This window comes from Salmo salar, chromosome 04 (assembly GCF_965601325.2).
Source record: "Salmo salar chromosome 04, fSalSal1, whole genome shotgun sequence".
NCBI lineage: Eukaryota > Metazoa > Chordata > Actinopteri > Salmoniformes > Salmonidae > Salmo > Salmo salar.
Genome location: NC_138294.1, coordinates 85,568,573 through 85,590,501, shown reverse-complemented (window position 1 = coordinate 85,590,501; position 21,929 = coordinate 85,568,573). Strand labels below are relative to the sequence as shown.

Below are 21,929 nucleotides of genomic sequence, written 5' to 3'. Positions count from 1 at the left end.
TGAAGCTGAGGCTACACCAAGGACTTGAGCCATTTGTTGTAGTTTGAACAGTAAGAAAAGACTGCTCAAAGTCATTGCAGGCATTTTACTGTATATTGTGTTTGATCTCAGCTTTTTACTAGAGTCCCTTCCTGGTGAATTTGCAGTGACTTATGTTAAACGCAATGCATGGAGTGTTGCTCTGAATATGTTTGTTTTTTAAAGGGAGGGATAGAACTGCCCGGGTAGAGATGCCGACGATGAGTATGACGGGTCTCCTCTCTAACAACCAGGAAGTTACGATTCAAACTCCCATTAGACAACTCTCCATGCGTTTTAATGTCAAAATACGTTTTTTTGCTCACCAAATATAGAGTTTCGCTGAGCATCTATCTTAATTTAAGCCTGTAATGTATTGTAACGACCCAGGGTCATTACAAGTATGCACTTCCAAAACAAAAAAGAATTTACAAGCAACCGAAAATATGCCTATTCGGCCCGTCCAATTCATCACTCATTACTGCAAATACAGGTTTGAAGGCTACAACAGCTAAATGTTTTATTTATTTGTAACCTTTATTTAACTAGGCAAGTCAGTTAAGAACCAATTATTATTTACAATGACGGCCTACCCCGGACAAACCCTAACGACGTTGGGCCAATTGTGCGCCTCCCTATGGGACTCCCAATCACGGCTGGTTGTGATACAGCCTGGAATCGAACCAGAGCCTGTAGTGACGCCTCTAACACTGAGATGCAGTGCCACTCGGGAGCCCAATAAATACATTGGAGGTGCCGAATCAGCAATTTTCCGGTTACTTTATGTACACCTTTTTAGAAGTACAAACCGGAGTAGATGAAGCTAGTTGCTCAACGAAACTCCATATTTGACATTAAAACGCTTGCAAAGCTGTCTATTGGGAGTTTGAATTGGAGCTTCCTGGGCGTTAGACATCTCTTAACGCACAGATACTGGGACAGTATTGAACCAAAGACAAAGGTCCTAATGTCACTGGGCCTACTGTAAATGTTGTAACATTTCTGTTTGAACATCGCTGGTGCCTAAAATACAATACAATATCGCCCCTTGTGGCAAATGTTTACAAAACCAGACAAAGGGAGCCAATTACAAAAGTGTTTCCAGGGGTTTCTGTTGAATTACGTAGATATTGACCAGTCAACTACAATTTTGTAGTTTGCTGGCCAATCCCAAGTGTTCTTGGGTTTTAAGTAGGCGGGCTCTATCGCTATCACAGGGAGAGGACCTGGCCGTACACGCAAAGCGGAAAGAAAATGGCGGCCGTGGCTGCGGAGCCAGGAGCTGCTGCGGCATCATCATCAACAACAACAGCGGGGAACAGTGGTGAGTTCGAACCGGAACCGGTGCCGGAGGCTAAAATCGACTTCGATGCGACACAGGAGTACGCACCAGTAATGGACCATGTTCACCAACTCAAGGATGGGGATGCAGTTCAGGAATGCAACCAGGTCCAAATGGAGCTAGTGAACAGGCCAGACCTAGAAGCAGCGGGAAAAGCCCTCGCTGCTAGTGCAGAGGATGAACAGATAGAGGCAGGCTGTCTCGGTGTCGGCGTAGAAAAAACGGAGAACCATGCTCTCGAGGGCTTTGGTTCCAAATACACCATGTCCCGGGCGGAACGGTTGAAACAGTTTTTTTCGCCGAATGTTGAACCTGCAAACGAGGTCAGTAAGCACGAGCCCTACGCCTGCATTCAGAATCGCTCCATCTCCGATTCACAGCCATCGGTGGTCTTTTTGCATTCGTTCCCTGCGCAACCTGTGGCTACGGAGGCTGGGCTGTCGTTAGCAGAACCAGCGGAACCCATTATAGATTACGATAAGAACCCAGAATTAACCAAACCTACTAATATCGAGTGTGACTATAGGGCTTTAATTAAACCGTCTCACGAGGCTGAACTGGATCCCGAACCAACAGATGAATTCCCTTCCGTCTCCGAGTTCAAGAATGACGACTCCTCAGAAGCTGCTTCGCTTGAACGTCCCCAGTCCATAGACCACGTCGACTTTCTACCAATTCAAGAGAGGGAAACAGTCCTTGGGACACCCATGGAGGCTGGTTACATGTGTGACTTTTCGAGCATAACAACCCAGAACATTCCGAGACCCGAGGTTCCTGTAATGCCAGTGGACCAGGTACCATCCTCGGCAGAACTTGGAGACTCGTGCTCACCACAGAGGTTCGAAACGAATTTCAGTGAAAGAGATCCAGTATCGAAACCCTCTCCTCATGTGTCTGGTGCTGAAACTGAGGAGGTACAGCCTGATTCTGTGCACAACCTGATACCTGGGTCCGAGGTTCTAGTATCTCTGGATCACATAATCGACGACGCACTGGTGGTGTCCTTTCAGTTAGGCAAGAAAATCTTCTCTGGGGTTCTGATGGACCTATCTAAAAGGTATATTATGATCCTTCTCAGAAATGTCTCTTATGTTTTTCTAGCTATGTCACTTTCTGTCACTTTTTTTTGTTTTCTGTTCTTAAATTTAGGCCTACACCTTGGAATCATATCACTTTGTTTGGTTTACTACTGCCATCCATGGCACATACAATGTACACTCCTGAAATATGTGGTGCGTCTACATTCCTAACTTGTGCTTTGCAAACCCATCTTCCTAACCTTAACAGACACAGTTTTCTACTCTTGCCACAGGGCTAGGGGTCAAGCTACCAAGTGACCTCTATAGTTTGACAACCAAGTCACAAAAATACAGAGAATAACTGCTCTTATCCCCAATTATGTGGGCTGTGCTTTTGGTTTTAGTCTTTTCAGTTTACAAAACTCATCTTGGGTTTTATTTACTAAGTCCAGTTATATCAGAGGTCAACTGGAGAGGAGGATCACATGAACAGTCTATAGTGTAAGGTCAGTCTTATGATGCATTTCCATACAGGATTTACCCTAGTGTTTTACCCAAAATGCTCAGACTTTTCTGTTTCCATTTACGTGAGCCGGCACCCGTGCCTCAATGGGCCATGGCTCCGGCAGCCCTGCTCTCACTTGGGGCCAAAGCCAGGCCACTGGTACTTTTCAGCTGTCATTTTACATAACAATGGCTAACTGTGAACTTTTAACACCTTCGCACAAAGCAACACTTTTTATTATGCAGAGGTCGTTGATTCTGCTTTTCACAAGTCCTCACTGTCAGCCCTAGCTATGTAAACACAATGCCCTTAGTATACCATAAGGGTGTATACTAGAGGTCGACCGATTTATGATTTTTCAACACCGATACCGATTTATTGGAGGACCAAAAAAAGCCGATGCCGATTTGTATTTATTTGTGATAATGACAATTACAACAATACTGAATGAACACTTATTTTAACTTAATATAATACATAAATACTAACATTTTAGCCTCAAATAAATAATGAAACATGTTAAATTTGGTTTAAATAATGCAAAAACAAAGTGTTGGAGAAGAAAGTAAAAGTGCAATATGTGTCATGTAAAAAAGCTAACGTTTAAGTTCCTTGCTCAGAACATGAGAACATATGAAAGCTGGTGGTTCCTTTTAACATGAGTCTTCAATATTCCCAGTTAAGAAGTTTTAGGTTGTAGTTATTATAGGACTATTTCTCTCTACGATTTGTATTTCATATACCTTTGACTATTGAATGTTCTTATAGGCACTTTAGTATTGCCAGTGTAACAGTATAGCTTCCGTCCCTCTCCTCGCTCCTACCTGGGCTCAAACCAGGAACACATCGACAACAGCCACCCTCGAAGCAGCGTTACCCATGCAGAGCAAGGGGAACAACTACTCCAAGTCTCAGAGCGAGTGACGTTTAAAACGCTATTAGCGCGCACCCGGCTAACTAGCTAGCCATTTCACATCGGTTACACCAGCCTAATCTTGGGAGTTGATAGGCTTGAAGTCATAAACAGCGCAATGCTTGAAGAATTGCGAAGGGCTGCTGGCAAAACGCATGAAAGTGCTGTTTGAATGAATGCTTACGAGCCTGCTGGTGCCTACCACCGCTCAGTCAGACTGCTCTATCAAATATCAAATCATAGACTATAATATAATAAACACACAGAAATACGAGCCTTAGGTCATTAATATGGTCGAATCCGGAAACGATCATCTCGAAAACAAAACGTTTATTTTTTCAGTTTAATACGGAACCGTTCCATATTTTATCTAACGGGTGGCATCCCTAAGTCTAAATATTCCTGTTACATTGCACAACCTTCAATGTTATGTCATAATTACGTAAAATTCTGGCAAATTAGTTCGCAACGAGCCAGGCGGCCCAAACTGTTGCATATACCCTGATTCTGTGTGCAAGGAACGCAAGAGAACTGGCACAATTTCACCTGGTTAATATTGCCTGCTAACCTGGATTTCTTTTAGCTAAATATGCAGGTTTAAAAATATATACTTCTGTGTATTGATTTTAAGAAAGGCATTGATGTTTATGCTTAGGTACAGTCATGCAACGATTGTGCTTTTTTTCGCAAATGCGCTTTTGTTAAATCATCCCCCGTTTGGCTAAGTTGCCTGTCTTTGTTAGGAAAAAATAGTATTCACACAGTTCGCCACGAGCCAGGCGGCCCAAACTGCTGCATATACCCTGACTCTGTTGCAGAGGTGACACATTTTCCCTAGTTAAAATAAATTAATGTTAGCAGGCAATATTAACTAAATATGCAGGTTTAAAAATATATACTTGTGTATTGATTTTAAGAAAGACATTGATGTTTATGGTTAGGTACACGTTGGAGCAACGACAGTCCTTTTTCGCGAATGCGCACCGCATCGATTATATGCAACGCAGGACAGGCTAGATAACTACACATGGGTGATGATATTACTAGTTTATCTAGTAATTATGATTGATTGTTTTTTATAAGATAAGTTTAATGCTAGCTAGCAACTTACCTTGGCTTCTTACTGCATTCGCGTAACAGGCAGGCTCCTCGTGGAGTGCAATGTAAAGCAGGTGGTTAGAGCATTGGACTAGTTAACCGTAAGGTTGCAAGATTGAATCCCCAAGCTGACAAGGTAAAAATCTGTCGTTCTGCCCCTGAACAAGGCAGTTAACCCACCGTTCCTAGACCGTCATTGTAAACTAAGAATGTGTTCTTAACTGACTTGCCTAGTTAAAAAAATATTGTTAAAAAAAAAATCTGCAAATCGGTGGCCAAAAATACCGATTACCGATTGTTATGAAAAATTTTAATCGGCCCTAATTAATCGGCCATTCCGATTAATCGGTCGACCTCTAGTGTATACACTAGTGTAACACTGGTGTTAAAGTCAAAAAGCAGCATTGGAGAATGGTGCAGTTGGTAGAGTAGAACTATGCTACTGTTACCCCCCCCCCCCCGGTTTCTGTCTTATTTCCTCTTTGTAATTTATCACCCGCCTCATCAACACCTTTCCTCTACCCACCCCACCCCCCACTTCTTTCTCTCACTTATCAGCTGCAGATCTATATTTAGGGTCATTGTTAAACTTTCTTATTTTTGCCTGGGGGCCTATGTAAATTATCCTTATTATGTTAAGCAAAGGTGACATCTGCACACACAAACTTTACTAAACTATCAGAGGAAATCGACACTTTGCGGTGTTTCGTTTCCCTTCACAAGCTGCTCTTTGTGGAGTGGTTCTTTAGATGTTCATATCATTTCAGGGTATAATATCAGGATATCTTCGTATAATATCAGCATATCGTCATATCATTTCAGGATATCTTCATATCATTTCAGGATATCTTCATATCATTTCAGGATATCTTCATATCCTTATATGATATCCTGATATTATACCCTGAAATGATATGAAGATATCCTGATATTATATGAAGATATCCTGATATTATACCCTGAAATGATATCTTCATATAATTTCAGGATATTTTCATATCATTTCAGGATAGCGTCATATCATTTCAGAGTATAATATCAGGATATGTTAATTTCTGGTGTTATACCATGTAGACCTAGGCTATTAATATAGTCTATCAATACATGGAATAATATATGCTATAACTTGGGAAGCCACATTAGTTTAAGTTGCTATGATAAGATCCTGAGCAGCGGTCATCTCAAAGACAATGGTCAGTTCATTGCAATGACAAGATGGAGGCCACTAAAACCTTAGGGTTTCCTTTTACAATCTTACAGCACTGTAGATAATCAGCACCAGCCCCCTCTACAAACAAAATACAATTATATATTTTTTTAGATCCTCATTGTTGAGTCTAAGCAGAGATCTGTATATAATGACAAGATGCTTATTTCTCCGCCTTAACAAGAGAAGTCTTTGTCCCAAAGAGGGGAAGGCAGGCAACATAGAAACTCATTGGGCTTATTTTGGACAGATTTTGGTGAGAGTTAAACCTCTTGTTTCGCATTTTCCTCTCTAGTTTAAGGGATCGGTTTATGGCTTTTGGTTTCCAAAAGTCCCCAGAGTGCAGGCCTTGTGCCGGTGATTGGCCAGAGTGTGTTCCATAACATAGTTCATTAGAGAACGACTGATATGGATTTTCTTTAGGGCCGATACCGATTTTTGAGGGTCAAGGAGCCCAATTGACAATATTTTAGACTGATATTCAATATCATTAAATTTTTAAATGTTGATTACAAAATTTCCCAGAGGTAGCCATTCATTTAAAAAAAATCTAACAAAAAATGTGATTGTTTTATCAAAATCTAACTACATAACATAATGGGATTCATTTTATTTGAATGGTCTCTTGATAAACACGGTAAATTAGGATGGCAAAGGCTTACTCACAATACAGGTGAATGCATATTCAATAGGAGTTATTGAGCTTGTTTTGGCTGACCAGTGTCTATGGTGCTACAGATGACAATCTGTACTCCTTCCATGTAGGACTTCTATTAGCCTACTGATCAACAACGTTTGCATAGAAGCATCACTCCATGTCAAGCCTGTATGGAAGGACATCATATAGGCACTGCTTTTAGTTTGACTATATTGAATAACATCTATTCAGTCCAAATGGGTCCAAAGTAACTTAATGATTTGGGATCACGGATGCTTATGAAACTAGTATTATTTTGGTAATTTTCTGTGATCAGGATTTTTGATTTTTTTTTTTCAGATGTCATGACTCATCTAAACAGCTCCGCTGCTAGATTCTACTGCTATGATTGGATAGTGAGGCTGTTACTCCACTTCCTTTCACATCCCTCCATCGCTCATATCACTTGGTGCTGTTTACTGCTACTATGAGAATTAGCTCAATGGCGATGACATTTGCTACCAAGTCATAATGTGCATAATATCTAACGAGAACGAGGTTAGGAAAAAAAGATCACATGACGATGCAAGTTCTATCCGAAGGACTCAAATCTGAGAAGTGAGAATGCACACAAGCACAGAAGACACATTTCAGTTGAAAGCATTCAGTTGTACAACTGACTAGGTATCCCCCCTTTCCCTCTACAGATTTCTTGGTCCATAAACAGGAAGATTTTTAGCTAGCCAAACCCATTACCCTGTATTTAGATATTTTAAAACACTTGCTTCTTTCCTTATTATGACAATAATCTAATTCAACTGTCAATATACGGATACAATTTCCTGTTGGTCAAATCAACACACCAGTAAATAGCTAATGTTACACTGCAAGTCAGATGGCTCGTTGACGAAAATGGTGCATGTTCAAAATGATAAGAAACAAATTCTTATTTATAATGACGCCTTACCGGGAAACAGTGGGTTAACTGCCTTGTTCAGGGCCAGAATGACAGATTTTTACCATGTCAGCTCAGTGATTCGATCCAGCAACCTTTCAGTTACTGGCCCAATGCTCTAACCACTAGGCTACCTGCCGCCTCCCAAGAGAAGGCCCGATAGACTAGAAAAGGCCTATATCGGCTTGGCCGATTATCGGTCTTTCTCTACAGATCATATGGTGGTGTTGTTTTCCCCATTGGATGTGTGCTCAAAAGACAGGTGAGGTGAGTTGCTGTCGGTTTGGACTATAGACCTAGGCCCGGTTCCCCAAAAGCAACTTAAGGCTAATTCATTGTTAGAATCATCAATGGTTCTAACGATGAACGATAAGATGCATTTGGGAAACCGGGCCCTGGAACATTCCATATTCTACTTAAGCACTTATCAGAAGAAAAAAAAATCGGTATTACAAATGATGGTGGAAATTCCACCCACTTATCATAAGGTGACACTACTACCATATTGCCTGTACCTATCCAATAGTGATGAGGGGGGAATCGATAGTTACACGTTACAAATTCCACCCACTTCTCATAAGGTGACACTACTACCATATTGCCTGTACCTATCCAATAGTGATGAGGGGGGGGATCGATAGTTACACGTTACAAATTCCACCCACTTCTCATAAGGTGACACTACTACCATATTGCCTGTACCTATCCAATAGTGATGAGGGGGGGGATCGATAGTTACACGTTACAAATTCCACCCACTTCTCATAAGGTGACACTACTACCATATTGCCTGTACCTATCCAATAGTGATGAGGGGGGGGATCGATAGTTACACGTCGCATTATTATATTAGGGACGATATTATATTGATCCTTTAACTCCAAGTATGGATTTAAATGTTTGCTTGTTTTTGTTGCTCTGTAGCATGCAGGTAGTCTAGTGGTTAGAGCGTTGGGCCAGTAACCGAAAGGTTGCTGGATCAAATCCCTAAGCTGATAAGGTAAAAATATGTCGTTCTGCCCCTGAGCAAGGCAGTTAACCCACTGTTCCCCAGGCGCAGAAGAAGTGGATGTCAATTATGGCAGTCCCCGCACCTCTCTGATTCAGAGGGGTTGGGTTAAATGCAGAAGACACATTTCAGTTGAATACCTAGTCAGTTGTACAACTGAATGCATCTCCCTAATTAGTGCTTGTCGGCTATACCTGTGCCAAAACCCCAGTATTTTCCATCCTATAGCTTGTTCTCCATCTTTTTAAACACTGAGCCAACATATTTTCAGTACTTTTATTTCAATTACTGATCAAAACTAATTTTCTCAAAGCTCTCTCTTCTCTCTGCATCAGATATATAGTGAGCAATATGTTTGAAACATCAGATCGCAATACATATAGAATGGTGAGAATCACAATACATATAGAATGGTGAGAATCACAATACATATAGAATGGTGAGAATCACAATACATATAGAATGGTGAGAATCACAATACATATAGAATGGTGAGAATCACAATACATATAGAATGGTGAGAATCACAATACATATTGTATCGGCCGCTACGTATCGTGATAATATTGTATCGTGAGGTCCCTGGCCATTCCCAGCCCTATACTATCCAATAAGCCTATTTCAGATCTAGGGGTAGAATCTGTTTCTTGACCAAGCCATATTTTTGTCCAGCATCCCTTGATAAGGAAGGAGAAGATGGTGGTTGTGTGACAATGAAAGGTGTTGGTTGATAAGGAGGCTGCTGTGATGGAAACCAAAGGCAGTGGCAAGGAACTGCATGTTCTCCTGTTCATGGCTGTTTCATTAGTTGTGATCAGTGTATGAGTCTTCCTAATCCTTGTGCAATTTTACACTTTGTGTCGGCTGTCACAGAGGAATCTGCATCTTTCGCCAGTTTCAAGGATGTTTATAAGTAGGAACGGATGGGCTTATGGCCAGATTAATGCAAGGATGGATGTACTTGCTTTATGTAACTGCCAGGGAAGCAATTCATTTGAACTGGACACATCCTGCTGATTTAGAGAGATGGAATGTTTGTATGTAGCCTTCAGTGCAGTAATTAAGTACAAGCATCCCAACCCTCCACGTTTAACGTTATGCTCTGAAAAAGGCCGTAGCCTACCACATTGTCCAGTTACATTTTCAGTTTCCATGATGGCTCAGTGCAGTCCAGGCCTCGTCCAAGGTGACTTCTGGGGAATCCTTTCCCCCTATTCTATTAGAGAATATTCTCTATCTATCCTGTGCAGACTGTTCCACATCTTGACCCAGTGCTGTGGTGTATAATTCCTAGTCATCTGGTGGTTAGCTAAAACACCATGGCCTATCATCTCTGCTCTGCTGGGAAAAAATATTCCTCCATCCTCAACCTGAATCTTGATTGGTATTGTTTCATACCGTCTCCTCGCCTATGTAAACAATGCACAATCTCTCTTCAAATTAGACAAATTACATTCTCCTTGGCCTAAATTATATCATTATAATTAGTGGTTGTTGTGACTGCAATTTGATCCGTTACTGAAATTGCCCTCTCCCATGAATGGCAAGTGCATTGAAAAGCAACATTTCTCGGCATACGTTTACTCTCCCATTTGTATAATCATGTTTTGCCGTTGCATTCATTTACAAGATGCTCATGGAGACATGACATAAGGAAATGGACTATTTGTTTTGAGTGTATCTCCTAATACCATGTTACAATGAATGCTCATATTAAAGGGATGCAGCAGAGCTTTTTGGGTAATTTCAGCCAGTAGTTTTGAAAGTAGCTCACAAACCAAAACGGCCCCGATAAATTGTGCACAATTTTGTACGTCATCCAATTCGTATATATGTTACGTACTGCAAAAATCTAATAAAAATCCTGAAATTTGTATGATACAAATCCCAATTTGTACAATATACTAGGAATTTGTAAATGCTTAAGATCCCATTCAATCTCTTTAAGGAAGAGTATAGATCCATTGTTTTGTTCTCCACCCGGCACAGCCAGAAGAGGACTGGCCACCCCTCAGAGCCTGGTTCCTCTCTAGGTTTCTACCTAGGTTTTGGCCTTTCTAAGGTGTAGAAGTACAGTGGCTAAGGAGAAACATCTGCATTGTTTGGGGTTTTAGGCTGAGTTTCTGTATAGCACTTTGTGACATCGGCTGATGTAAAAAGGGCTTTATAAATAAATTTGATTGATTCTCCAAAGGGGAGGAAGGGTAGTTCAGTACAGGCCCACTAGAGGTAGGATATGACCCATCCTGCCTGCAATCCTTACATTGTAGTGCAGCAGGAGAGTGTGCTTTCATCACTATAGCACATTCAGAGATCGATTTATAGCCATTAATCCCAAATAATAAATAGGTTTTAAACCAAAAACACTTTGTTTGTCATAGATGGATAATATATGAGATGAAAGGCAGGTTCCTAACGAGTTCAGGAAGCCAAGCTAGTGCTCTGTGAGATGTTCACAGCGATGAGGACAGATGTTTTGATCAAGAGAGACCTTTCAAGAATAAAGACATTTTCTCTAATACTAAACATACAAATATGTATTTTGCAGTTATAAGGAAGGTATATTCTTCAAGTTAGTGGTTTTATAATTTGATTACTTATATGCTCTCTAAATATAGTATAATTTCAAGCCTTATTCATCCAGTTTTGTTGAATAGGAAATGCGTCGTATAAAATATTTCTGATTTTTATCATATTTGTCCTCAAGTGACTACACCTCAGCCATGTATAACTATTTTGACCAGAAAGGTGAGATTTGAACCTTTGTTGGAGTATGCAGCATTACTAGTTATTGTTTATGGTCTTCTCATGATAAATAATTACTTTCGGGGATTACATAGATTACATGGAGTTACATTTAAGCGATTTTAAGACTTCATTGTTTCTGACTCATTTTCTCTTTTAATGAATAAAGTTGGAGGGAAGTTGAGCATTAATATTGTAAACAAAGCTGTGTTTCCAGGGCCTTGTGCACTCTAGTTACCTACGGTGGTTTGGGTTTGTCTGTGGGAACCCCTTTGATCTCGTGCAACACTAATTTAGTGTGCTGCTGTTCTTCACAGCACTCTTTGTATGTCTGAAACTTTACTCCTTGCATGTTCAGGATTGAATGGCTTTAGATGTATGTACTAAATTTACCTAAGTAGGCCTGAAATTAGAAATGTCAGAAATACAAGAAACTTAAAAACAAACAAAGCCAATGAAATTCTGAGTTATTTTTTGTTGTTGAGTTATCCACAGTTTCTAAATCCTCTCAACTTTCTATTCTCAGGTTTGGACCCTATGGAATTCCAATCACTCTGTTCCCCGAGAGAGAATACAAGGATAAACCTGAATCTATGCAGCTGAAGACAGAACATCTCCAACCAGAGACTGAGAATGTGGAAAAGCCAGTCCAGGAAAACCCTGATGGCCAAGTCGTCACAGTGGCCGAACCAAACCCTGACCCCCAGCCTAAGCCTAACCCATGGACTTCAAAACCTCCGCCACTGTTTCAGGAAGGAGCCCCTTACCCTCCCCCTTTGTTCATCAGGGACACCTACAACCAGTCGTTACCTCAGCCGCCGCCCCGCAAGATCAGGCGGCCCAAGCGCAGGCTGTACCGCGAGGAGCCCACCTCCATCATGAACGCCATCAAGTTGCGGCCCCGTCAGGTGCTCTGTGACAAGTGCAAGGGCGCTGTCACGACAGTGGACAAGAGGGAGCCACGCAGAGGCCCTGTGTCAGACTCTAGGAGCGAGGACGCCAAGCGGAGACGCAACGACAGTGCAGCAGCCACTGTCAGCAAGCGGCTGCGCAATGACCCCCGTTCAGAGGAGAAGAGCCGTGCTGCTGAGGTGGCCAAGCGGCAGGTCTCCTCTTCTTCCTCCTCTCTGGGCCAGGTGAAGGGCGGAGCTGGAGGGAACAGGGTTCTGAGGGCGACCACCACAACATCATCACCGGTGAACAGTGGCTCCAGAGTCCAGCTCAATGCCAAGAAAGTGCTACAGAGCAAAAATGTTGATCACTCCAAGGCCCGGGAGGTGCTGAAACTGGCCAAGGCCCAGAAGAGGCAGAGGGAGACTACGGTGGTCACTGACAGCAGTGGCAATGCCAAGACGATGACGAGGGCAGCCGCCCTGCAGGAGGCCCACGCACACCAGAAGGTCCACTTCACCCGGCGGCTGCAGCAGATCAGCGGGGTGGGACCAAGCAACGCCACCCCTCTCCCACCCAGGATGCGCATCAAGCCTCAAAGGTACCGTAATGAAGAGAATCACTCTTCTACATGTAAGCCGCCTTGCCTGGAGAAAGTGCCGGGAAGTGGCTGTTTGTCCCCTCCAAAGCCAGACGCGCCCTGCTGCACCGCCACACGCTCCTCCTCCTCCTCCTGCTCCACAGGCCAGGCCGCTGCTGCTGAAAGCCAGGGCCCAGATAACGGGCCAGAACCTGAGGTTTGTCCTCAGACCCAGCCCCAAGTGGAGCCCCCCACAGCCACGGAGCACGGTGACCCCAAGGTGGAGCCAGAGGAGCAGGGGGGGCAGGAGGAGAGGCGGGAGACGCGTGGCAGCAAGGCTGGCAACCTTGTGGTTTTCATGAACCTTAACCCCGGCCAGCCGGACTCCTCTAATACCTCCATGTGCAGCGTTGATAGTGCAGACGACTTAAAGTCCTCAGACTCAGAGTGTAGCTCTACGGAGAGCTTTAACTTTCCCCCTCCCGGTCGCCCCTCGCCCCCCGTCCCCGGCACGTCCTCAGCAGTCGCTGACCCGTCGCCTGCCCCTACGGAAGAGAAAAAGCCCTGTAAATCTCAGAAAGTGTTTTCTAAAAATGTGTCTAAGTGTGTCTCTCTGGAGGGCAGGACCATTTGCGTAGGGGACATTGTTTGGGCCAAAATATATGGCTTTCCCTGGTGGCCAGCCCGCGTCTTAGGCATCCAGATCAGTCGCAAAGATAATGGGCTCTTAGTCAGGCAGGAGGCCCGTGTTGCCTGGTTCGGTTCCCCCACCACCTCCTTCCTGGCTCTTGCACAGGTCGCCCCTTTTCTAGAAAGCTTCCAGTCACGCTTTGACAAGAAGAGAAAGGGCTTATACCGTAAAGCCATCACAGAGGCAGCCAAGGCTGCCAAGCAGCTCACTCCCGAGGTTCGCGCCTTGCTTACGCAATTCGAGACGTGAGGTGGAGTGCTTTGGGGGAAAAGGAAAGGTAGGCAAAAATGGCACCCACTTTCGTCCCCCCCTGCATCTCTCCCCTGCTCGTCACCTGCTGGGCCCCCTCACCTTCCAGGGAGAAAGAAACTAAATATTTCAGGCCAGAACACAACCAGTCATGTTTTTTGTTGTTGTACTCTTGAAAAGGGACTGGATGGTATGGGGTTATGAACCTTGCTGGGTATATAAGGATGGCAGTGTATTTTTACTTTATCCTATCAAACATCACTTTTTCCAACCTGGTGGAAATCTGGTAATTGTATATTTTAGGAAAAATGTTATTCACTGGTCGGTGATTTTGAATATTCTCCTTACTTCTTAAATTGAAGCCTTTTAAATGTCACTATTTGTGCAAAGAAACTTAGGTCATGTTCTAACACCGCGGGTTCATAGGTCGATCAATCGAGTTTCGCTGCCAATTGTCAAAACCTTAGAGACAAAATGGTATTTCTTTCAGTCTATGCAACAAACGGTTCAGTGTCAGATACTGTGAATGGAAAGATACAGGATCTGATTAGGAGTAGTAGATATTATGTATCTGTACGGGTGGAAAACATGCTGTAGCTGTGATGTGACCAGGAAGTGGACACTTGTGGATTTGAAGAGAGCAGGCATAGGGGATTATGTACCTGCTGTACCTCGGACATAGTCATAGCTGCCTGGCTGTGGGAGCTGCCTGGCTGTGGGAGCTGCCAGCCAGGACTTTCCAGACGGTTGAGCCTTGGTAGCGAGGATAGGAGGTGCCTTTAAGCCAGACAGGTGAGCCGGGGTGGTGAGGAGAGGTGCCTTTAAGCCAGACAGGTGAGCCGGGGTGGTGAGGAGAGGTGCCTTTAAGCCAGACAGATGAGCCGGGGTGGTGAGGAGAGGTGCCTTTAAGCCAGACAGGTGAGCCGGGGTGGTGAGGAGAGGTGCCTTTTTAAGCCGAAGTCGCCTCAAGTGGAGGTGAGAGGAGGATGGTGTGCCGCTCCTCATCCCCTCTCAAAATAGAGATGGCTATTGATACAATACCCCCCCCCACCCATATTTCTACAGTGCTACTACATAATCTAGTTCCCTTGACTCTACTGAGTTACCCAAGACTGTTCTATTCCTACTTCTCTAATCTTCCTAGCTAGCGCTTTGGTTTTTCATACATAAAATGATGCCCAATTGTTTTAAAATCACTGATTTAATGAATTGTCTGCATCGGGACATTTTCAACAATCATTTAGTTGATGCAGTGAAAGCTTCCCAATGATTTTGAGTCGACTAGCATTGGCGGTGGGAAGCCATTTTAGTTACTCCTCTCATAGACAGATGTGGTATGGTAGCACGTTACATGGAGTGACTATATTTTTGCTAATTTTGTTAAACTTTTCCTATGGGTTTGCCATATCTTGTTGATTTACTAAGTTGCCCAGTGATTTCTCAGTTTCCGTTGTTAGACCTACTCCACCCTAATTTGAAGTGGGAAATGTGTGTTGACTTTATTTGGTGCGTCTGAACTTTATCTTCTATCAGTTCCTTCACTGCTTGGCTAATCTCGTACGACTGTGAATCTTGATTTTATATATTATGTACAGTACAATCTGTATCACATTATTTACAACTGTCATGATGATTAATGTTAAAAGGTTTTCTTTAGTCTGACTGAGGGGAGGGGGGTTGTGGAAAGGTGACCTCTCCTGCTGGCTGAAGGGGGGGGGGGGTTGTGGAAAGATGATCTATCCTGGCTGAAGGGGGAGTGAGGAAAGGTGACCTATCCTGGCTGGGGGGGGGGGGGTTGTGTGGAAATATGACCTATCCTGGCTGGGGGGAGTGAGGAAAGGTGACCTATCCTGGCTGGGGGGGGGGGGTTGTGTGGAAATATGACCTATCCTGGCTGGGGGGAGTGAGGAAAGGTGACCTATCCTGGCTGAAGGGAGGGGGGGGTGAGGAAAGGTGACCTATCCTGGCGGAAGGGGGGAGTGAGGAAAGATGACCTATCCTGGCTGAAGGGAGGGGAGGGGGGGGGGGTGTTGTGTGGAAAGATGACCTATCCTGGCTGAAAGGGGGGGTGTTGTGTGGAAAGATGACCTATCCTGGCTGAAAGGGGGGGGAGTGAGGAAAGATGACCTATCCTGGCTGAAAGGGTGGGGGGGTGAGGAAATATTACCTATCCTGGCTGAAGGGAGGGGAGTGAGGAAATATGACCTATCCTGGCTGAAGGGAGGGGAGTGAGGAAAGGTGACCTATCCTGGCTGAAGGGAGGGGGGGTGTTGTGTGGAAAGATGACCTATCCTGGCTGAAGGGAGGGGGGGGTAAAGATCTGTTCTGTAATTATGGGTTCACTTCAGATTTGACCATTTCATCACAAAAATGATGAATTACATTTCCTAAATATGTTACTAGCCACTCTGACTAAATATGAAACGACAGATTTTCTATCACTCCGAATGAAAATCTATCAATCGCATTTTAATGGGGGGAAAAACATTTACTACAATGTAAAAAACAATTTAAACTGAGCCATGTTGGTTTAAAAAGCTGACTCTTCCGAATTAAAATCTATCACTTTAGATTTTAATTTATAGATTTTAATTCATAAGAGTCAGCTTTTTAAACCATCATGGCTCAGTTTAAATTGTTTTTTACATTGTAGTAAAACAAAATCTCATTTGATATGTTTTCCCCCCCCCCATTAAAATGCAATTTGATTAAAATGAATGCCTTCAAGTAAGACTAACATTGCCTCACTTTTGGCCCGAACAGGTAGAGATCAGAGGCCTATTGCTTGGTAGCACACACTGACCTGACCATTGTTACAAGCAGAAACGTGTATGGTTATGACAGTTGGCTGTTTCTTTCTGACTTCTATCATCTGTTTGCAGATCAGAGAATGCTGTATAGGAGACAAAACCGTTGAAAAGTAACATTTGATGAACACTTGTGTAAATGTTTTCTGCTGTTTTTAAAAAGTATATAAATAAAATGTAAACTTTAAAGAATCTTCCCTAGTTGTCGTCATTTTAGTGCTCCTACTTCCATTAACACCTACAAATCCAATGACGTTTATAAGCCTTCAGTTTCACCTTGAAACAAGCTGTTATAAAGACATTGATGGTCATTTGGAATTTGAGATACTTCTATTGTCTCTTTTGCACCAAATGGGCCTTTTAAATTGACAATGGCCACGCCTTTTAAAATGGGGCTTGTGGTCTTTATATTAGCTGCGATTTTACTGCAACATTTTGTGGGGCTTTTATGAAATAGCAGACCTGTAGAAAAACACATTTGCCAGTCAAGCCCCTGTCTGTCACCTGGGGCTGTTAGCCAGTCAATCCCCCGTCTGTCCCCTGGGGCTGTCAGCCAGTCAATCCCCCGTCTGTCTCCTGGGGCTGTTAGCCAGTCAATCCCCCGTCTGTCCCCTGGGGCTGTCAGCCAGTCAATCCCCCGTCTGTCTCCTGGGGCTGTTAGCCAGTCAATCCCCCGTCTGTCCCCTGGGGCTGTCAGCCAGTCAATCCCCCGTCTGTCTCCTGGGGCTGTTAGCCAGTCAATCCACTGTCTGTCCCCTGGGGCTGTCAGCCAGTCAATCCCCCGTCTGTCTCCTGGGGCTGTTAGCCAGTCAATCCCCCGTCTGTCTCCTGGGGCTGTTAGCCAGTCAATCCCCCGTCTGTCCCCTGGGGCTGTCAGCCAGTCAATCCCCCGTCTGTCCCCTGGGGCTGTTAGCCAGTCAATCCCCCGTCTGTCTCCTGGGGCTGTCAGCCAGTCAATCCCCCGTCTGTCTCCTGGGGCTGTCAGCCAGTCAATCCCCCGTCTGTCTCCTGGAGCTGTTAGCCAGTCAATCCCCCGTCTGTCTCCTGGGGCTGTCAGCCAGTCAATCCCCCGTCTGTCCCCTGGGGCTGTCAGCCAGTCAATCCCCCGTCTGTCTCCTGGGGCTGTTAGCCAGTCAATCCCCCGTCTGTCTCCTGGGGCTGTCAGCCAGTCAATCCCCCGTCTGTCCCCTGGGGCTGTCAGCCAGTCAATCCCCCGTCTGTCTCCTGGGGCTGTCAGCCAGTCAATCCCCCGTCTGTCCCCTGGGGCTGTTAGCCAGTCAATCCCCCGTCTGTCTCCTGGGGCTGTTAGCCAGTCAATCCCCCGTCTGTCCCCTGGGGCTGTCAGCCAGTCAATCCCCCGTCTGTCTCCTGGGGCTGTTAGCCAGTCAATCCCCCGTCTGTCTCCTGGGGCTGTCAGCCAGTCAATCCACTGTCTGTCTCCTGGGGCTGTTAACACATGAACGATAATGGGAGGAAAAGGGGGAATATGGAAGACAAAAAGTTGCGCAAAATCATTCCTTTTATTGAACAGATTTTCTTACCTGCAAACAGATATAGGACCTAGCTATTAAACACATCACCTGTTCAGACCATTATTACTGTTCCAACTAGCTGATAGGCCTTACAGTAATAATGGTCTGACTAGGCGATTATTTAATAGCTAGGTCATACAGATCAAATCAACTTTTATACGTCACATGCTTCCTAAACAACAGGTGTGGAACAACAGTGAAATGCTTACTTACGGACTCTTCCCAACAATGCAGAGAGAAAGCAATCAGAGACATAAAAGTAAAACAAGTAATAATATTAATAATATACACAATGTAACAATAACTTGGCTATATACACGGCGTACCAGTACCGCGTCGATGTGCAGGGGTACGAGTTGAGGTAAATATGTACACAACCAGTCTAATGACTTGGAGGTAGATGATGTTTCAGGGTCCTGTTGGTTTCAGACTTGGTGCATCGGTACCGCTTGCCGTGCGGCAGCAGAGAGAACAGTATGACTGACACCGTCTGGTATAGAGGTCCTGGATGGCAGGTCATTGACTTCATAGGCTAATGGAAAAAAACAGCCATTGCTAGAATGCTGTCAGTCAGTGGATTGAAAGCAATGCTTTTGTAAATGAAATGGTACTGTGAAGTGATGTTTTGGCTTGAAATACAAATTATAAGACAACCTATATATTTATGTTAAGGAGCAGCATACACAACCTTACATAAATAAAACAATCCACTTGGCAGCAGTCTAGGTTATCTGGCTTGAATCTCAAGGACATTTGAATATTCCGTTGAGTTAAATGCATGGCAGACCAGCAAACTGCTGAAACGTTTATGACAGAACACGATGACTCATTTGTGATGTCTATCTTGGTTTGCCACTGTCAGATACTTGCTAGGCTGAGACATCCGTACAGGACAACTCAGGTAGAGATCCCTCATTGAGACATAAAGGACCGCTCCCAAAACGCCTTAGGAGTGTTCTTCGAGTTTGCAAGTAAAGCCATTGTAGCGTGAACAATGTACCGTTTACTCAAGGAGTACTAGGTTAATTCCTGAGTTCACTGGAGTCCCCTCAAAAACCTTGTTGTTGGCTGACCAATGACCTACAGTCCATATTCAATGAACATTTTAGTATTTGGATGAATGGCCGTCCTGCCAGGTACCATAGGATCGCCTTTTTCAATAATGTCTGTGCTTGGATTTTTTTTTTAATGGCTATTGAATGTGCTTTCTTACGGCCAAATACAGCAAGAACATGCCCTCTGATTTGGATGAAAAGGTCCCTGATGTGTCCATCTCTCTCTCTCTTCCAGCGCTGCAACGCTGAAGGGCTGCTGATGGTTCCTTGACTCCTAACACCACCATTGGTTGCAAGACTGTCGGACGGAAGGACGTGTCCAGAATTGATGGGAGACATGTCATGGACATAATTATTTTTTATTTAAGTATCGGAAGAAGGAACATTTATATATTTATAATGGAAAGCAGACCTACTCCTCCAGGTCTATCCATCTGATTTGTTTTGAGCAGGCGTCCATTTCCTCAAGAATGTGATCTTGGTTTGAGTGGAGACTTCTGCAGTAGACAAGCACACGTGGGTTCTCTGACTGTTATTGATATCTATTACAGACGTTGTGACAGGACACAGGACTTTGCAGGGTTTTATAGTAGGTTGATCAGTGATCTTGAAATGCAAAGATAGAGAGCTTTGGGCCAGTAACAGGTCGCTTGTTTGAATCTCTGAGGCGACTAGGTGAAAAATCTTATCGATGTGCCCTTGAGCAAGGTACTTAACCCGACGAATTGCTCCTGTAAGTCGCTCTGGATAAGAGCGTCTGCTAAATGACTAAAATGTAAATGTAAAAAAAAAAAAAAAAGGAATAAAAACAATATTATGTAAAATAAAATAAAAAATGTAGTGCAATAAAGATTGCATGTGCTATGCTATTGCAGTGCAGTCGCAGAAAAATGGGTTTTGTTGTGCGGGAAAAATGATCCCGGTGTCTCAGTCTCTGCCACAACCGTAAATTAGCTCCTGTTATTCCACAGTGAGCTACAAGCAGCCTTAGGGCTCGATTCAATCCGTATGGCTGAAGTCCAGCATTTTATAACGCCATTAACATTTAGTAACACGGGAACATTGCTTTTACATTTCGATCGCGCTTGTAGCGCAGCTCTTCACGGATCGAATTGAGCCCCGCTGAACACCTCCGAATGTCTAGAATGTTCCTGGGGAGCTGTAGTGTTGCAGTACTTGAGGTGTGTCGTCTACAGTTGACAGTCAAATACAGGAAAACAAAGATAGGCCTATATCACACTCCCCCGCTCAGTGTCATGTGACTTTCACACTGTCTTTCACCTTCCCTTGTTCTCTCCTCCTTAATCCAGCTCAAAGAGGTTATGACATTAAAATGTGCAAATTTAAGAATACATGTCATTTTCCTTGCCAGCTGGGTCAAACCAACCTACATACAGTATTCTTCTTCCTCCCCGAGTCCCCCCCCCCCCCCCCCCCCACATCAAAACACATAGGGCCAGTTGACTGGACTCTGGAGGCCATTATGTGATGCAGGCCAGATTGGGGATTCCAAAAGGGAAATGTTCAGTCAGTCAGGTGCAGCTGAAGAGAGCCACAGTGACTGAATCAGCTGTGGCTCATCTCTCTTTCTCGTGTACATATATATGCGTTTCAATACAATCAAATAGTTTCTTGACTAAACATACGACTGACTGGTGGTTGTGGGACATCCTGTTATTACTGTATCTGTATCTTAAAAATCAGTAAATTTGCTGTTTGCCTTTGTACTTTGTGTGAGTATTTTATTCTATATTGTACTTCGCCATCCTCTGAATATTTAAGTAAAATAAAAAAGTAATTCATCTTTCAATTCAATTTAACTACTACACTATGGCCCTGTACACACAGAGGTTGTACAACCCATTTGACAAAATGGTGTGATACCACATAGTGGGGCAAAAAAGTATTTAGTCAGCCACCAATTGTGCAAGTTCTCCCACTTAAAAAGATGAGAGAGGCCTGTAATTTTCATCATAGGTACACATCAACTATGACAGACAAAATGAGAAGAAAAAAAAATCCAGAAAATCACATTGTAGGATTTTTAATGAATTTATTTGCAAATTATGGTGGAAAATAAGTATATGGTCACCTACAAACAAGCAAGATTTCTGGCTCTCACAGACCTGTAACTTCTTCTTTAAGAGGCTCCTCTGTCCTCCACTCGTTACCTGTATTAATGGCACCTGTTTGAACTTGTTATCAGTATAAAAGACACCTGTCCACAACCTCAAACAGTCACACTCCAAACTCCACTATGGCCAAGACCAAAGAGCTGTCAAAGGACACCAGAAACAAAATTGTAGACCTGCACCAGGCTGGGAAGACTGAATCTGCAATAGGTAAGCAGCTTGGTTTGAAGAAATCAACTGTGGGAGCAATTATTAGGAAATGGAAGACATACAAGACCACTGATAATCTCCCTCGATCTGGGGCTCCACGCAAGATCTCACCCCGTGGGGTCAAAATGATCACAAGAATGGTGAGCAAAAATCCCAGAAGCACACGGGGGGACCTAGTGAATGACGTGCAGAGAGCTGGGACCAAAGTAACAAAGCCTACCATCAGTAACACACTACGCCGCCAGGGACTCAAATCCTGCAGTGCCAGACGTGTCCCCCTGCTTAAGCCAGTACATGTCCAGGCCCTTCTGAAGTTTGCAAGAGAGCATTTGGA

The 21,929-nt window shown here is 43.8% G+C and overlaps 1 protein-coding gene across 1 annotated transcript; it reads left to right on the top strand.

Annotated features, from left to right (window-relative positions):
- The first annotated feature begins 1,238 nt into the window (after positions 1 to 1,238).
- LOC106603911 (PWWP domain-containing protein 2A) lies at positions 1,239 to 20,980 on the top strand. Its single transcript, XM_014198136.3, has 3 exons — positions 1,239 to 2,417; positions 11,975 to 13,887; positions 19,489 to 20,980. The coding sequence occupies exons 1-2, from the start codon at positions 1,273 to 1,275 to the stop codon at positions 13,857 to 13,859; spliced, it is 3,030 nt and encodes a 1,009-aa protein (XP_014053611.2). The 5' UTR covers positions 1,239 to 1,272; the 3' UTR covers positions 13,860 to 13,887; positions 19,489 to 20,980.
- The last annotated feature ends 949 nt before the right edge of the window (positions 20,981 to 21,929 follow it).